This window comes from Telopea speciosissima, chromosome 3 (genome assembly GCF_018873765.1).
Source record: "Telopea speciosissima isolate NSW1024214 ecotype Mountain lineage chromosome 3, Tspe_v1, whole genome shotgun sequence".
NCBI classification, from domain to species: domain Eukaryota; kingdom Viridiplantae; phylum Streptophyta; class Magnoliopsida; order Proteales; family Proteaceae; genus Telopea; species Telopea speciosissima.
The window spans coordinates 2,494,184-2,511,699 of NC_057918.1; the positions used below are offsets into that span (position 1 = coordinate 2,494,184).

General features: G+C 39.0%; 1 protein-coding gene across 1 annotated transcript; it reads right to left on the bottom strand.

Annotated features, from left to right (window-relative positions):
* Positions 1-1,554: 1,554 nt before the first annotated feature.
* Positions 1,555-5,058, bottom strand: LOC122657052 (ACT domain-containing protein ACR4-like). Its single transcript, XM_043851804.1, has 7 exons — positions 4,925-5,058; positions 4,683-4,728; positions 4,401-4,515; positions 4,218-4,285; positions 3,066-3,665; positions 2,271-2,375; positions 1,555-2,137 (listed from the first exon to the last, which is right to left on the bottom strand). Exons 1-7 carry the CDS (start codon positions 4,996-4,998, stop codon positions 1,793-1,795), a joined length of 1,353 nt encoding a protein of 450 aa, XP_043707739.1. The 5' UTR covers positions 4,999-5,058; the 3' UTR covers positions 1,555-1,792.
* Between the last annotated feature and the right edge of the window lie 12,458 nt (positions 5,059-17,516).

Below are 17,516 nucleotides of genomic sequence, written 5' to 3' on the forward strand. Positions count from 1 at the left end.
GAAGAAGAAAAAGAAGAAGAAGAAGAAGAAGACGACGGAGGAGGAGGAGGGATGGTGGGTCCCATTAAGTTTTGTTTCAAGAGTAAAATTAGTAAAAAAAAAAATAATTGAGAATTAGGGGTATATTTGTCATTTTAAATCATGAATTATCAACACAATACCACTTATATATAACAGAATGGGGTTGTTGTAACAACTAACCAAACCGCAGGAGGTGTGGCTGTATAATTTAAAAACACAAGGGATCGTTCTGTATTTAATACAAATCTCAGGGATAACTAATTTTCCCTTGCTGTTTTCTAACGCATAACGTTATTTATAATTTAAAGAGTCCTATGACGCACTGTGTGCTAAAGCATAAAGTTTCTCGCTTTTGTGGCTCTTACTATTTGAGATCAGTATCCGTCGGCACCTACAAGCAATTTATCTTCAGATTTGAGGTAAAAAGGATTTGTAGGTCATCTGAGAATTAGAGCAAGAGAGCAGTAAATGGTTGAGCGGGATGAGCTACCTCGTAACTTGCAGAGCAACATCAAGCAATTACTGAAAAAGAATCCATTTGAGTTGATCTGGATGAAAGGGTTGCGAATGTTCAACCTGACCCAACCAAAGAAAATCGAATAGTAACAAGTGAGACGTCTTAGTAAACTTCTTTTAGGCATTGGGCTAATCTTTCATAAAAAAGCCACTACTTACTTAGAGTTAGGTATTAATACTGCTACGTATTGGCATATCGATTTAATACAAAATCATAACATTATTTTTTCTGAGAAAAGAATTGATGTCTGTGCTATATTGGTCCACTGATCAATACGAATCAACGACCAGACACCGCTGAAACCGTAGGAATCCGATTTTTAATTATCGGAGGTGAAGAATCACGATCGTCTACGGCCTGCTGCCCGTTGCAGCCATAGCAGCGCCCTAATGAGGTGCGGCGCAATGATCGCCTTACCCCCTGCTCGGGCAAGGCGCTCGGATAGGGGTAAGGCGGTCATTGCACCACACCTCATTAGGGCGCTGCTATGGCTGCTACTGGCAGGCAGGCCGTAGACGATCTGAATTCCGGAGGTGACAAGCGTTAAGGAAGTGAGACAGGGAGTAAGTTGATAGACAAAGAAACAAAAGGTAAGTTGATAGACAAAGAAACAAAAGATCACATGCTTGAGAACAAAATTTATTCGATCTTAATAAAAATAAATTAAATATCTAATTATATTGATGGTTGTTGAAGGTTCTGTTGTAAAAAACCGTTAGCTCGGTTGGTTGGAGGCATCGTTGGTTGAGTGCATGCCCCACAGGAGGTCAAGGGATCGACTCTCTTGAATTGCATCTTGTGTCAAAAAAGGCACCTCTCTCCTCTATGTCTGCTCAAGAGAACCCATGGGGATCCAAGTTCGATGTCATGACAATAGCCATAATTCATGGACTCATAGCAAGAGGAAGAGTATCAATGAGAGTTCAACAGCTTAAGTCCAAGCAGGCCACCATGACCTTGTTAAGACCACTCTTACCAAATGGAGAAAACAAAGAGGAAATTTAAAAAAATAATTCCTTTTGATGCAACAGTGAACACTATGGTGGAAAATTCTATATCTGTATTTACATTATACTGGAGGCAACAGGGAAGCAGTATACTACAGGTAAATTTTACAAGGAGATATGGACAAGTTGAATGGGAGCTTCAAGTACCTATGTTGTTGAAGAGCCTGGCTGCCTAGGCTCTCCGTCTACTGACATTGCTGATTTACATACATTTGGATGACAGTGTCTGGTTGATTTAATGATGCTCCTATGAGAATGATTTTATTAAACCCAGGTTATAGAAGAATTTTTCTGATCTAGTTCGGAAGAGAGTACCGAGGGAAAACCTAGCATTTCCCTGTGGAGGAGATTTTGAATATACATCATCTTTCACATGGAGTATTGTTTGCCCAATCTCACTCCTAACTGCCTCAATGGTTTCACTCTTGACCCGATTCCCAGATGCATCCGTCACATAGAACACATTCACAGCTTGGGATCCTCTGGTTGTGACTTCTGCCCGAATCACTGAAAGTCCATTTTCTCTAAATATGCGGGTTACATCAGATAGAAGTCCAACACGATCTTCACTGCAGAGTTCTAGCCTTATTCCCTGGATTATATTTATAATACCAGAACACAGATCAGAATTTCTTCAATCAAACAGTAGTTGAAAGAAAAATAAAACAGCTAGATTTTTACTGGATGAAAAACAGAGTGCAACTCAATCTTTCCCAAGTCCATACCTCTGAAGTTCGCCTTCGAATAGCTGCCTCCAAGCAATGGATTAGCCGTTGCCTCTCTGCTTCTGAGTTAACAAGACACCCATCCTTATGCCTGATAAAATATTCCTATGAGAGGGAGCAAAAAATTGAGTATCAGACATAACTGTCATATCCTACAAATGAAGAAGGGACAAGGACCCTAATTAGCTAATTCAATTAGAAACTGAATAGACTTGTAGAACAGTTGACATGAGAGATTGAGGTCTTCAGACTAATTTAAAATTTAAAGAACATTCCATTCATCCAAGATTGAGTTCAGTTAGACTTTTTCTTTTCAAAATACATACAGTGATCAACATTCTATCCCGAATAGGTCAAGATGAAATTCAGCATGGCAAAATGACCTTGAGCGGCTCCCGCCTAAGGCCTTCCTGTGGCCCACCCTCATAGTGCCACGTAGATAGATGAACGGCTCTTTCGAATTTTGGGTAGAGAAGACATCGTTCGGATTATAGCCACATGTCAAATTTTCAGTCCCTAATCCAATCAAAAACCCCACCATGTGCTGGCACGCATCCTCATGTATGTACATGAGTGTCTTCAGTACCCTGTAGTCTCACATAGTCTTGTTTTTTCAAAGTTCTTTGCCACTTCGCAAACTCATTTGGGCTGAAATTTGATATATGAGCAGTAGACCTTTGGGTCTACCTGTCCACAAAATTTAAGCCCCAATTAAGCGGCCAAGTGTAAGATTTATAGGAAACAAAGCCCACATTCAGAAAATGCTATTCTATTAAGAAAGTGATTGAAGAAAACCTGATGAGCCTCTGGTCCTTCAGCAGTGATAGTAGCATGGAAGACCACATACTGCATATCTGTTAAAGTGCACACAGTATCAAAGAGTAGCTTGGGGCGGTCCCTGCACCTCAAGTTCACAACTGTGTATTCCTTCTCTGTACAATTCTCCACTGTCACTATGGGTTTGCTCTGGTCATAGGTGGTTGTGGGCTCATCTTCGTCCCTATCATAATCACGATCAGCATACATCATCTGATGAAGCCTCCTTTCCGTGTGAGTTCCACCCACAGAAACAACGGTACTCGCACTGTGCTTATCTCTATCCCCTTTAAGCACATAAAGGAGAAGTTGTTTGATCTTAGCAACATGGTCTGGATTATCAATCGGTAACCCAGTTGCCTCATCTGTGATGTAAACAACTGATGCCATCCTTGAATTGTGGGTCCAGACTTCGGAAGCCACAACGTTGCATTTGAGGTCGGCAAGAACCGCAAAAATCTCTGACAGCAAGCCTGGTCGATCTCTTCCAGTCAATTCAATACTTGTGTGTTTTGTAGCAGCTTGAACACCCACAGACCTTCTCAAGGTCCGGAAGCTCCGTGCTCTTGGTCCCAATGACTGTCACATGTCAAATCGTAACCATCAGAACAACTCACAATTCTCAGGTTTTACCTTACCTAAGCATTCTGGTACAATATAACGATAATTTACTTATTTATCTATTAATTGGAAGGGTGAAGAGGAGAGGGAGGTATTAAGGCATTAAACCATTAAGGGCAAGGCCTCCTAGCAAATCATGAATGGAAATATCAAGATCCCATGAACAAGTTTCTACTCTTTTATCCAGCAAGTAATTTTTTTTTTTTTGGGTGAGGGCATCAATCCATTGAGAACCAACGGATGATCATAGGATGAGAGCTTGACGGATTGAATAGCATCAAGCAATTAGAAGGCAGACTTGGAGGCAACTAGGGTAATTGAACACACTGGTGTAGGATTGGTATCCGAGGGATCTACTGCGTTATTGAGAAATTTTCAGGTAAGAAGACAAACTAAGTGGAAGTTACCTGCTACCTGGTTCTATGTGTTTGTATTTCTCTTAAGAATCCAATTCCCTAATTAAAACAACTTGCACAAAATGAAAGAAGAGACTGGTTTTTGTGGATTTACCTGTTCAATATGGTTGATAACCTCACCATCTGACAGCTTATTTCCAAATTGGTCTACAACATGGAATACTGCAAGAAACAGACGATACAAGCATAGATTACAATTAAATAAATAAAAAAGGTGAAGGCTTGTTTGCAAGAGAGAGGAAAAAGGGAAGAGAGGGGGGGGGGGGGGGAAGCTCACCATCCATAAACCATTCACCATCTGAAGAAATGTAAGCCCTGCTAATGGTCAAATTCAAATCAGCAAGAGCCTGCACTACCTCTAACAAGCTCCCATGCTTATTAGCACTGCCTACCTGAGAAATTAATTTCATTAAACGGAAATAAGTTACAAGGACAAAAACAAATATCACAACACAAACAGAAACACCCGGGGGGCATAAAATCCTTGGTTGTCCCAATAAATCAATTAAAAACCGAAGAACAAAAGAAAAATTTGGAGCTGGGGTTAAAATCTACATACCTCTACCAAAGTTGCTTTTGGGTTTGAAGCATTATCAACAGTGACCCTGCAAATTCCACCGCAAGCAGGAAGGAGGAACAAAAACCACATGTTTAGAACATTGTTTAAATTAGGAACAGGGTAACAAGAAGAACCCACTTCAAAACAGATATCAGAGCGATTGAAACATTAAAGAGAACAAAAAAATACAAGGCATGATAAAATAAGAAATAAGAAGACAGCGGCACCAAGAAGGGGCAAACCTTGGAGGGTTCATTCGAAACAGTAGCTTCTCAAATTCATTGTCGACGTCGAGAGAAGAATACCAACAATCCATGGATTGGAGCCAGAGAAGAGATGAGACTTCTAAATTCAAATTAATCCCAGAAGTCAGAACTTACAAGAGAGAAAGAAGCAGGAGAAGTGGGAGCTCTTTTGGTATTTGTGCGTCCAAAGATGATTTTGTTGCTCTCTATGGAAATCCAGCACTGATGCAAAGCTGTTGAAAGGAGCCAGGGACCTGTGGCTCTTAATTGAGCTTTTGAGCATTAGAGAGGAAAGGGATCGGGTGGAGACTTTGCAGCCTTGTGGTGTATTTAGGCTTTTGGAGGGAGAGAGCCCTTGAGGAGATCTGAGAGAATCTTAGAACATTTGGAGAGAGAGATACTCAGATAACCCAAAAGCCTTTTTAAGGGTGTTGAAAAGGGCGAAGTGAGAGACAGCCATGGGGAGCTTCCAAGATTGTCGCTTGTTCTTGTTAAGTTGTTGGGTGATTCTGTCGTTTAACAAAAAAAATAAAATAAAATAAAATTCTGACTGTGTAGGAGTTGGGGTTTGGGACTCTTGGGTCCCCACTCCCCACCAAAAGGTACCAACCCCCGCGAAAGCGAAGAGCCGTTGCCTTGTCTGCCTCCGTATTTCGCTCCCCAAAAAAAAAACCTTTCTGTTTTTACCTGTAATTTTCAAAATACTTACATGAAAGAATCAAACACTGAAAAATAAGTCACTTAAAACAATCAAACACTTAAAAGAACCAAACTTTTAGCGAACAAGGAAGTTTTTTCATCACCCAAGGTGAGGAGAGAATTTCTTCATTCACTGTGATTTAATAATATAATGTTTTTTTTGATAGAATAATTTAATAATATAATTGAACTCTTAAAATAGTGAGTCTCATTATTAACTCTATTCCTTATTTAATCTGCAAAAACTTTTCTTGGTCGGGGTCAAATCCCATGATTTACCATGGGTGAATAAAAATTCGGTTTTTTTTTTTTTTAAATATATATCAAAATGTATAAAACTTCTATTTATAGTCATTCAAAAGTTAAATTTGAGATTAAGTTATTTATTGCATGAGTAGATGGAGTAGAGGATGATGTACAAAGTACAAATATGCCCACTAAGCTTATGATCCAATTTGGCTATGCATGCCATTCATAGAAGTAATTTTTATATGAATAATGTTATTTAAACAGTGGACTTAGGTCACGTGTATTTCCAATCGTATCAAATTCAAATTCTATGTATCCACTCATGCTCTTGACATGAATTTTTTGAGAAAAAAAAATATTATTTTTACATGTTCGAGTCTTTTACCATGTTTAGTGCCTTGTGAATAAGATTATCTTACATTTCGACTGTTGGATGGCCAAGTATCATTGGATAAATCTCAATTATGTAGGTTTTCATTTGTTTTTGTTAAAATAAAATCATGTATATGTTACTAAACAATTTTTAGAAACATCATAAAGTAAAGATTGATATGTTTAATACGTGATTAGGTGATAAAATGGACAGTATGTGCACTAAATTTGAATACTTACCTATCTACCACCAATTTTATGGTAATTGTAAAAAATACATGGAAAAGTATTTTTGATCTACCCAATAATTTTTTTGAGGAATTGTATAGAATATAAGTAAAAGTTTGAGGATATTTTGAATATTTTACACGTAAAAAAATAATAGTTATGTCATTTACATAATGTATTATATCCATAGACCACAAGATTTTCTCTTGTCCTATATATCAACCAAACAATGGGTTTAGCGTGGACCTCGATCTTGATTAAACGGCATCATCATTAGCATCACTTGCACCATCGCCACTACCATCATCATCACCGCCGAAATCATCCTTTATCGGAGTAATTGATATTTATTTATTTATCTATTTATTTTATTTCTTCCACGTCAGATGGACAGCTACCGACACCCGTTGACATTTGGTGATTGGACCCGCAAAGTTGTGAGAGCGAAGTTGATCATCCACATTAATTGCATGGCTGGTTACAGATTGGACGATGGAGGATCGGAATGGTTGATGATCCACGATGGCAGACCAAGAAGAGATCTAGAAATCGTTGACTCTTTATTTATCGATTTCATTAAAACAATTTCTCCTCTTAATTAATGACATGAAACAAAACAGCACAAGATTGCGTGATTGGTTGCGTGTTTAAGGCCCTGATTCAGGTTTCATTTTCAAAGCAAAGCTTCTATCATCTCGGGATCTAAGGTCAACACTCTACAGTAATGCTACTTTTGGATAGCTTCTCACCAACAATTTCCCTTGAAAGAAAGGCAAATCTGGTTGTCAGAGAAAGAATGTTGTCACACTGCTATTGTACACCAGCGCCTCCTTGTGTCCATCGCCCTCCTCTTCTGTCCTCCCCTCCAAAGAAATTATATATCTCCCTCCTATTATGGGAGAATAAAGATATACACATGAATTCATAAAAAAAAAAAAAAGAAGTAGGGGGTGTGTGGGTTTAGTCCCAAATCTGGTGTATGCTATGTATATTCGCCATTCCACTATCCAAAAAGTCAGTTAATCTTTTGAGATTGATCTGTAGTTTCTGTGATTACACTTTCATATAAAAAAATAAAAAAATAAAAAAAGATACACACACAAGGCACTAATGGATGGTTGTATGCAACGATGCCTGATTGCGTGGCCCCTGCGCCTAAACACTATAGTGCACAAAATTACTACCTCATCTTTGTGAAATAAAAAATCTCATCCATGTTGATGTCCCTATACGAGCTCTCATTGGGCCATGTGCTGGTGTAATGGTTACGTGACCAGGCAATGATCTCTTGCCCATTAATAAATTCATGGGCAAGAGTTCTCCGTGAGGGAGCATGGCCATGCGTGTGTGTGGGGACCAATGGGAGCGCATGGGACAACATCAACAGGGCGATCATCACTGTCTTTCATGGGGAGGGGGATGGCCATTTCGTCCCCCATGTGTCTGGGCACAAGAGTACACTCTCCCACAAAGAACATTTCTCCTAAAATCATTTAAAATAATTACTTAAATTGTATTATAACCAAAATTTGAATTATGGAACCCTCCATAATATATGGTTTGTGTCTTTGTGAGAACCATTTATGGATGAGTCTCATAGATACATGGACTGTATGTGATTCATCCAAGCCAACACCCTCTGATAATGCTAAAAATGGCGAGTCGAGTCTTAGCCTGTAAGTCGAGGAAACAACCAACGTTGATCCTTTGGGTCGATCCAAGACACATCTTAGGGAAACGAGCATGAATGGGCGTAGCTCAGCAAAGACCGATGCTACACCTAGAAAAGAACGTGCGTAAACAAGTGCAATATAACAAGGACCGACTTCGGGGATCAATCCCCATATCTTTGTTGGACGACCACGACCTCAATGGTCGGGCACTACTCGTTAAGACCTACCACATACGGATCAACAATCAACTCAAACATGTTCCGCGAATGGCGCAACGGCCCCGCGATCCACATGCCAAAATCTCATCCACGGAGGCGTAACTGATGGGAAATAACCACGCTACCGATAAAAGTGCCATCCCCCTACAATCGTGTGGGAGAATCCAATCACACCCGGAACTCCGCGTGGGTTAGAATTCTTGCTTAAACAGGACACTCCATCACTGCTTTTCTGGCAACGACTATAAATATGAGGTGATACCCCCTCAATCGATGAATTCTGTTTTCTTAATCATTATTTGTTGCTAAGAGAGTTAACTTAGGCATCGGAGTGTTCGAGATCGGCACGGCTCAGTCACTTTTGTGCTGACCATTCTTTGCAGGACCAAGAGGTCGGCTCTCCCAGTTCTTGACGCAACACCCTCAATATATTGATTTTAAAGTTAACTTGAGTATAAGTTTGCACGATAAAATACTAAAAAAACGTGTGGTCCCTTTGTAAAATTTTTTGCAAAAAATGTTTCTCATTAAAATTTAATAAAAATAAATGGAAAAGGTTGCGCACACCGCCCAACATGTGTCATCTTCTCTCTTCTCCCTTTGAAAAAGACCCCCTTGTCTTCTTATATCCAACCCTGTGATTGCTATATACTACTTACTTATGAAAGCTGCTAGCATATCTTTTCTCCTCCACTTGTGATGGTAAATTTTTTCTTTGGGGCAATGATCTCTGCCTGGAAGCGCATGGAGGCGCAGGCTGTGGCTAGACACATGAGACTGAACGGATGTGTCATTTTGGTCATTCAGGGGGTGAGCCGATCATTTCACCTACCCCATGTGTATGGGTGCATTCTGCACCCCCAGTGTAGACAATATTTTCCAATTTTCTTTTATCAATTATGAAAAAGATGGAGCCATGGATGAGGGTTTAGGATGTAGGACCCACTAGCTTCCCCCTTTGTTTCGTTTCACCAATGCGAGAAGAGCCGTGCCACTCTTCCCAAACAAGCGCGTATAAGCAAAAAGTAATTTTTATTAAAAAGAAGGAAAAGATCCAAAATAGTTGACAAAAAAAAATATTAATTTACTAAAAGCACCTTATAATTGACCAAAAAAATATTAATGTGCTAAAAGCACCTTATAGTTGGAAAAAAATATTAGTTCTCTTAAAGCACCTTATAGTTGGAGAAAAATATTAATTTGCTAAAAGCACCTTATAGTTGATACAGAAAAAAAAAAAAAAAAAAAAATCAACTTGCAAAAGCACATTTCCCCACCCCACCGGCCCCCCTCTGGGGTAGAATGCTAAAGCACTTTGTCGTTGACGAAAAAAATATATTTTCTATCCAAAATTCCAAATCCTAATATTTCCTAGTGAAGTCACGATATTGTGTAGGTTATTTTCTTTCCCATAATACAATGTGGTCAGTTGCAGTGATCGCTTCATCTTGACTGTATCACTTTAAATCCCGACAGAAATTCCAAATTATCAGAAAAACCAATCCAAACACGCCCCCCATTCCATTTTTTTTTTTTTTGGGGGGGTGGGGGGGGGGGGGGGAGGAACTGGAGGTGTTCAGCCTTTGGTCAACAAATTCACCCAGGGCTCGTGCACGATCCCGCAACACACATGAATTGGAAGATACTGGGGCCCCCATGTTCACCAGGGAGTTTCCTTTCAAGCGGGTGGCCCCAAGAGGGGAGGCGAAACCCCACTCCAATTTTAATAAAGGAAGGCACTATGAAATAACATATTTACACTCAATTATATAGTATGATGAGATACATGCTTAGGGAGGCGCTTGCTTAAGTTATGCAGTTGGACAAGGAACTCAATCTCAAAAGGTTTGAGGAAATCAATCCGCAATAGCATCATCCTTGCCATTCCGATTTTGACTTGATGGAATCGGCTTGAACCTTAAAATTGGTCAATTTTTTGAATTGAAAATCGGAGAAAATATTAGATCAGCTAATCCTCATCTGATTCGATCATTCCTCAACTGTGTGTTTCGGTTGGTTTGGTCGGTTTCAAAGAAGTATTGGTCTAAATCGAGACCAAACCGTTAAGCTGAGGTTCAATTTCGATTTAATTCAATCTGGTTTTGTTTTTTTCCTCCTTATTTCTATTATGTGCTAACAATTTCTTACGGTTTCTTATTGGGTTTTTAGTGTTTTGGTTTTGGGTTCAGTTTTTCACCGGCCTAAAAACCCAATCCGAAACCGCCCAATAAAGACATGGTTTTGATTCGGTCCGTTTTGTTCGATTGATTCAACCAGTTCATGTTGGATTTTAACACCCCTATACGAGGCATAAAGTGAAAGAGTTGGGTATTAATAAATCTCCATTTTAAATTAATATACTTGCTAGCTGCACGTCATGGTTCTAACTCTCCGTCCAAGGTATTTGCTGTTACTCCTCTTTTCTCTCCCTTCTCTGTTGCCTTCCTCTAGCATGGTCAGGAGATGTAGAACTGCTTTCAACTCTAAAACTGTGTGTTGATCAGTCAAACTTGCTTTCATGGCCATGATCCAGTTTCTGCCAGAGGCAAGGGATCTGAGAATAAATAAGGGCAAAGGGTTAAAAGATTCATTCTAGAACACTTGAACAGACCTGAGTGCATCCTTAGGCAAGAAGAGCTTAAATCAGTTATATCAGCTCCCTTTATTGAGCTTCAAAGGAAATTAGGCTGTGTTTAGCATGTATTCTAATAATAGATTTTGGGTTAATTTAGAACGCATTCTGAGAGTTATCCACCTCACAAAGTGTTTCCCTTTGCTTGTTGGGGAGTGGTGCAGAGAGTTTTTCAGGAACATAGTAAAAAGTCTCTAGTTCTCTCAGGTGGATGTAGGCAATCTTGCCGAACGATAGTAAATTCTTTGCGCTGTGTGTGATTGTTTGCTTGGGTTCTTCTTCATGGTTGCGCATTCGTCCCCAACAAGTGATATCAGTGGCATGGGTGTGGCAAGGCCAAACTTAGGGCAAAGCCAGCGCGGGGAACCCGATGTAATCTCGAAATGTTCCTTCGAGAGGGGGAGATGGGCAAGATCTTTGTAGCTCCCACGTGGAGGGGGAGGTTGTTGGGGTTCCACGTCGAAGGCGAAAAAAATATTCCATCGGATATGAATGGGGAATGTGGGGGGTTTATAGGTAGTTGGGCACCCTTTCCTTAATGGCTAGCTTTTGAGAATGAATTCTACCAAAGTCCCTAATAGTATTTAGAAACCTACCTTTAGATTCCTTAAGAGGTGAAAGTTCATCGACTATTTTTTCTCGTTTTTCCAGCGTCCATCTTCAGTTTTGAGCAAATGCTTCTTTGATGGCTTCAAGGGAGAGAGCACAGTCCTCCAAACCTACATCTTTGAGCCTCGACAGTCAAATCGTAAGCTCATAAATGTACTCCAGGATTTTAGAACGAGAATGTACACCAAACAATGCTTTTTTCATTCCAGAACATATTCTTGATCCGGAATTCAACATATTCTTGATCCAGAATGAATTCCAACCAAGCATACCAAACACGGGCATAGTCTCTGATTCAATTCACTTCTCATCTTTCTAAAATACTTAAGGGAAAAAGAACTTTGTCTGGGAGTGTGGCCTACGCCAGCACTGCCATGAGTCTATCTCTCTCCTCCCCATATAAAAAGATATCTCTGCTCCCTTGTTTAGAGGAGGAGAGAGATAGACACATGGGAGTGCTGGCGTGCTCAAAACTACTTCCCAATACTTAAACCTCTCCAACACTTAAACCTCTACCAACACTTTAACCTCTCCAACAAATAAATATAGAAGCCCTATATAGTGACATGTCCTCTTTCTAGGAACCACGGTCAACAATTTGATTCAAGTTTCAGTCTTGTGAAGTTGTTGTCCAAAGTCCAAATTGAACCGAAAGAAGAGGACAATTCCTATCTGGGCTGATTACGTATAATAAAAATCGAAAAAGCCCGCAGAAGTTCAAAAATAGAAAGAGAGGATCAATGGAGAAGCCCAACACAACCCATCATCGATGACATCAATCACGGACCTGGAGTCAGACCCAGGAGTCAGGAGGGACTTAGATATTCTGAATTAAGTCCACCATAAGGCCCATGGGCTGACGCAACCATACCCCATTAATCCATCGACTTGATCTTACCTTGACGATCCAAGTCTTTTGAACCACACCGAGGGTTCCTCCCTCACATGCCAACTTTTGGACCCATTTCTATTATATGGTCGAAACACTCCAACGCCCTATGTTGGGGATTTTTCATTGCATTTCAAAAATTGGACAAAAAATTTATCCTAAAAGTTGCCAAGATTGATTTGTCAATAAATTTTTAAAGCTTTACATCTCCAAGATTCACCCATGAGATGAAGATGAACAATGGAAGATCAGACGATCATCATGAATTCCTCCTATACATACTTGTCAAGGCATTACCTAGGCGACCAGGTGCGCGCACTTTCCTGAAAGAGCGCCTTTGTCACCTAAGCAACATCTTGTTGCCTTGTTAATGTCGCCTTAATCCCTCCTTCAGCGGCTACGATTGCTTAGACACCGTGACAACTATGCTCCCATAAGGTAACAATTCAAAATGCTGGTAACACCAATGCTGTTATCGAGTGATATATAGTAATGGATTTGTGGTGAGTTTACAAGCATGGTTTAACATTTGAGCCATATTTGGGTGCATCTATCAGCCTTGTTTCAGTTGTAGAAATGGAATCCACTAAATACCAATTTGTATTCTCTTTTATTTCAAGGTAGCAAAATAGTATGGCTGACTCCCTGGCAAGGAAGGCACTGCCGGTTGTGTGTACTGCGTTGTACAACAGTTTGGCCTGTTTTCGATCCATGGATTATGGAGTTAGTTTCTTCCCCATCCATGTGTAATACACGATAATATCAATAAATCTGTTACTTCCTACCCATCCCCCCATAATAAATAAATAAATAAATAATAATAAAAATAAAAAAATAAAAAAAAAACCCAATTTGTAAAGAAACGTCGCAGGAAACCTGTCTCATTTACTGCAAAGGCATACCACTATCAGCAATTACAGCAGAAACAATTCGACGGAAGACCCAGCAAAACTCAACAGGATTTGATAATTTTAACAATTTTAAAAAGAGCGTGCATCCCAATGCACAGGGCTCCTGCTACTGCAATGTCTGGGAGAGGCAAATGTATGCAGCCCTACCCCGGCCTCGCTTCATGAGGCTGTTTCCATGTTTTAAACCCACAAACTGATGGTTGCAATAGCACAACTTAACCATTGGGCAAAGCTCGCCCACTAATTTTGACAACTTTAAACCCACAACCTAATGGCTGCAATAGCGCAACTTAACCATTGGGCCAAAGCTCACCCACCAATTTTGACAACTTTGACCTGGAAATATCAGTGACTCTACCATACCATGTAGTCATGTACTGCAAGGAATGGTTTATGATCGAGATTTTTAATACTGAAATAATAGCTATGAAACATGTCATAGAGACTCAAGAGGCTCCACCCATAAAATCTTATAATTATGGGAAAAAGAAGAGAGAAAAACAGAATGGAGGAGTTCCCTAACTGGGATTGAATATATCATGTTATCCCTATCAGGATCTAAAATGTTCATCATGAAGGCTCCATGATGGTTGAATGCATAAACAAGGTAACATGCTTCTGAAAACATCTTGGGGTGGGGTTGGATGTCACAAGTAATATTTGGCAAGAAACCTTGTTCTAGATTTAGTTCATTTTTTCTCTCCTCATTTCTTTTCCCTTTATTGTTAACTTCAAATCAGAGTTCAGCAGTAAAGCATAAACTTTGGATGTTGTTTCAAGGGTTGCACTTGCTATTAAAGTTGATTAGTCAATCAACAAGGTACCTTATTTGTTTCCAGGGAGGGAAGCACTCCTGAGATCCGCAATTCTCCTAAATGACTAAACGGTAGAGATACCAAGTGTATGACATTAATCTGTCTGTAGGCAGCAATCAAGAAATTGGATTGCCCCAAAATACAATTTGGCAGATGTGAATATCAATACATAACACAGAAATAGTCACAGGAAACATAGATACTACCTTATCCATGGTGTTGATACAACAGTTGTAGCTTTTGTCACTCAAAAGAAAAAGATAAACCTTATCTTTTTGTATCACGCCAGATTTAACGAAACTTCAAGTACATAAGAAGTTCCATACAAAAATATTTGCTACAACAACCATTATACGTTTCGTTAACAAAACAAAGAAAGATTGTGTCTGGAGTTGAGAAACTCACCAATTATACACAGGAAACTGAAAGTTACATTCCAAATCATATCCTAGCGTATCCAGTGTGCACATTGAGATATCAGGGTTCCAGTGTCAAAAAACCAATAATATGTCTCTTCTCACAACTTCTACACTTATAATCTCTTTTCGAAATTTCCATTGTTCTTCATCATACCTTCAGTTTGTAATTACTTTGATCTTCCTTCCCATAATCCATAGGCTTTTTTAATTTTCACCATAATCCATTCCTGGTTCATGCTGATCTGTCATTCCCACTTCATCATCTATCAGTATCTTTTTACTTCCCAGCAACCCAACCTCTTCCTATTCATCTCTGTTTCTGATCTTCCCCGACTTAATGATCTTATATATGAATTCTGAATCCAAGATATTATGTTTATAAGATAGAACTGTTGAACCAAAACTCCCAACTGTCAAAACACTTATATTCTTTATTTTCTTTCTTTGTGTATGAATGTGTGTGTGTCTTTTTTTTTGGTGGGGGCGGGGGGTAGGGGGAGGTGTTCTGATGCAGAAGGGTGTGGGATATGGGACAGGAGGGATTCCTTAGAGGATACATTTGGGGATTACTTGAATACTTGATTAACTTCTTGTTATAGTCAGAAGATGCTCACTATGTCTTGTTAGGATGTCCTTCCAGATTCAGCAGCTATGCATCTCCTTATTGTCTGGAAGCCAGATAATATTCTGAACTAAACCACCATACTTAATTACAAGTGGCAGCCTCATAAAATGTTAGATACGCGCTCAAGCTTCTTCAAAAGCAGCTCTTAAGAGCTATGCTGACCTATATACAGCTAGTACAAAACATTATAGAGTATCCAACACAATATTTACATTAAAAATGGAAGTATCTTATATAATAAGGCACCCATTCTGACATATACAGGTAACATACCTTAGCACTTACAGAAATTGTTAGCCTATTATGTTGTGGATGGTGTTAGTAATGCAACCTTCAGTCAACTCCACGTATGTTTGTTCAAATACAAAAATGGAAAGTAAGTTTGGCATGGAGGAAGTTGGAACCATGGATTGGGCAATTGTAATTCACAAATAAACAAATTGAGCACCCTCAACAACATACTCTCAGAAATGATTGGATTCTTTTCCCTGTTCCTTGATCAGTGGCCACATGAGAACATAGATCCTTGACTGTATCTCATTTCCTTCACAGGGACAACTGACTCAGGCAAGTTAACAGTTTTCCATAGGTTTCTTAAGAGGCAGATTGTAACCTAGCGAATCCTAGTTCTACCTTTAAACCAGATGGAAAACAAATAGCACTCAGAGAAGGAAGAAAGAGCCATAAATTGAAGACATCATATGCGAACCACTCTCCCAATCAATCCAACAGAAAGCAATAACAACATCCGCGAGAAAGAAGGGACCAAAAGACAAGCTGAAATGTTGGGAATTCGTTTTGGTGGGTTAAAAGATGGTTCAAATGTAAGAAGGAAAATGATTTGGTCATATATAGCAAGCCACCGGGGGGGGGGTGTAATGCTATTGTTTACAACTGCATTTGATCTGGCCATATTCACTATATCGACCCTCAAGTACATGGCAGACAATGAGAAATTGATTCAGAAAGACTCTTAATAACATTCATTGTGCTTACTAGAGGATTGGACCTCCGGAGAGGATTACCAAGGTCTTCGAGGAAATTCTAGATAAGATAATGCAGTTAAAATAAATTTAAATATATATCTTTTTTTAGTGGTAAAATTTAGATACATATCTTGCAGTGAGAAATTCCTTGACAGTGCCCAATCACAATTTATTTATTTAGACAATCCGTCCAAGAAATTCACTGTCTGTCCATTCCACTATTTCTATACTGGAATACTTCTTTTTCAGTACAAACTACTTTACTGAAGCAAAAAAACTAGTTTGTCCAAAATTCAACATATCTAGAACTCTTCCAGATTACCTAAAAAGTCACAATTTTCTGGATAATTAAAGCTTAGAGCTTTAATTTTGAGTGACACAACAAATGAAACAGATAACCATGGTTAGAGCACAGAGACTTACCTACTTCGTGATAAATTGTTTATGGTTTTAACAGTGAGGAATAATCAGATATGGATATGGTAGATATGGATATGGTAATATGATATGTTATTTTTTCTGACTTCAACCAAACTGTAGAGACTAGAGAGTCAAGACTATGGCATTATCTTTGTCTCCCAAATTTTGTCCTTCTGGTAGCAATATATAATTTGTACGATATATTTTAGTGTTTATAGAAAGATGTGACATCATCCTGTATTGAGTTAACCATAGCACTTAGCACACTTGTGACACCAATTCAGTATAAAGAACCTACTGCACTGTCAGTAGAGTATTAGAGTGGCTCCCATTAATAAAAATATTTGCTCTGGTATAAATCATAGTGAAGAAGTAAACTGCAGCACACTAAGTATTAAAATGAATCACTAGTCAAATTTGCCAGAAATATTGACAGACCAATGCAAAACCCTGGATCATTGGAACTGGACGCTCTGACAAGATGGGTTTTCAGCCACACAAAGTGAGAAAAAGAGCTTAACTTGAATAGAAGTCAATCCAATTTTGAAATTATAATTCATATAGGAATATTACTATATTTTATTGAGAAGGGCAAGTCACAAATTCACAAAGAGAGAAGGGTGAAGAAGAAGAAGAAGGGGGAGGGGAAGTGTTCCAAGACAAAGTTATGGTTGATCTAAACTAGTACTTGTGTCAAGTGTTAAATGTGAATTGAATTATATACAGATAAGTTAAGTTGCATGATAAATGACTGCACTGTCAGCCTCGTTTGATAAGCAATCTGCACTTTCTACTACTCAAAATAGAAGAATATCTCAAATTTACCAAGTATACTTACTAGATC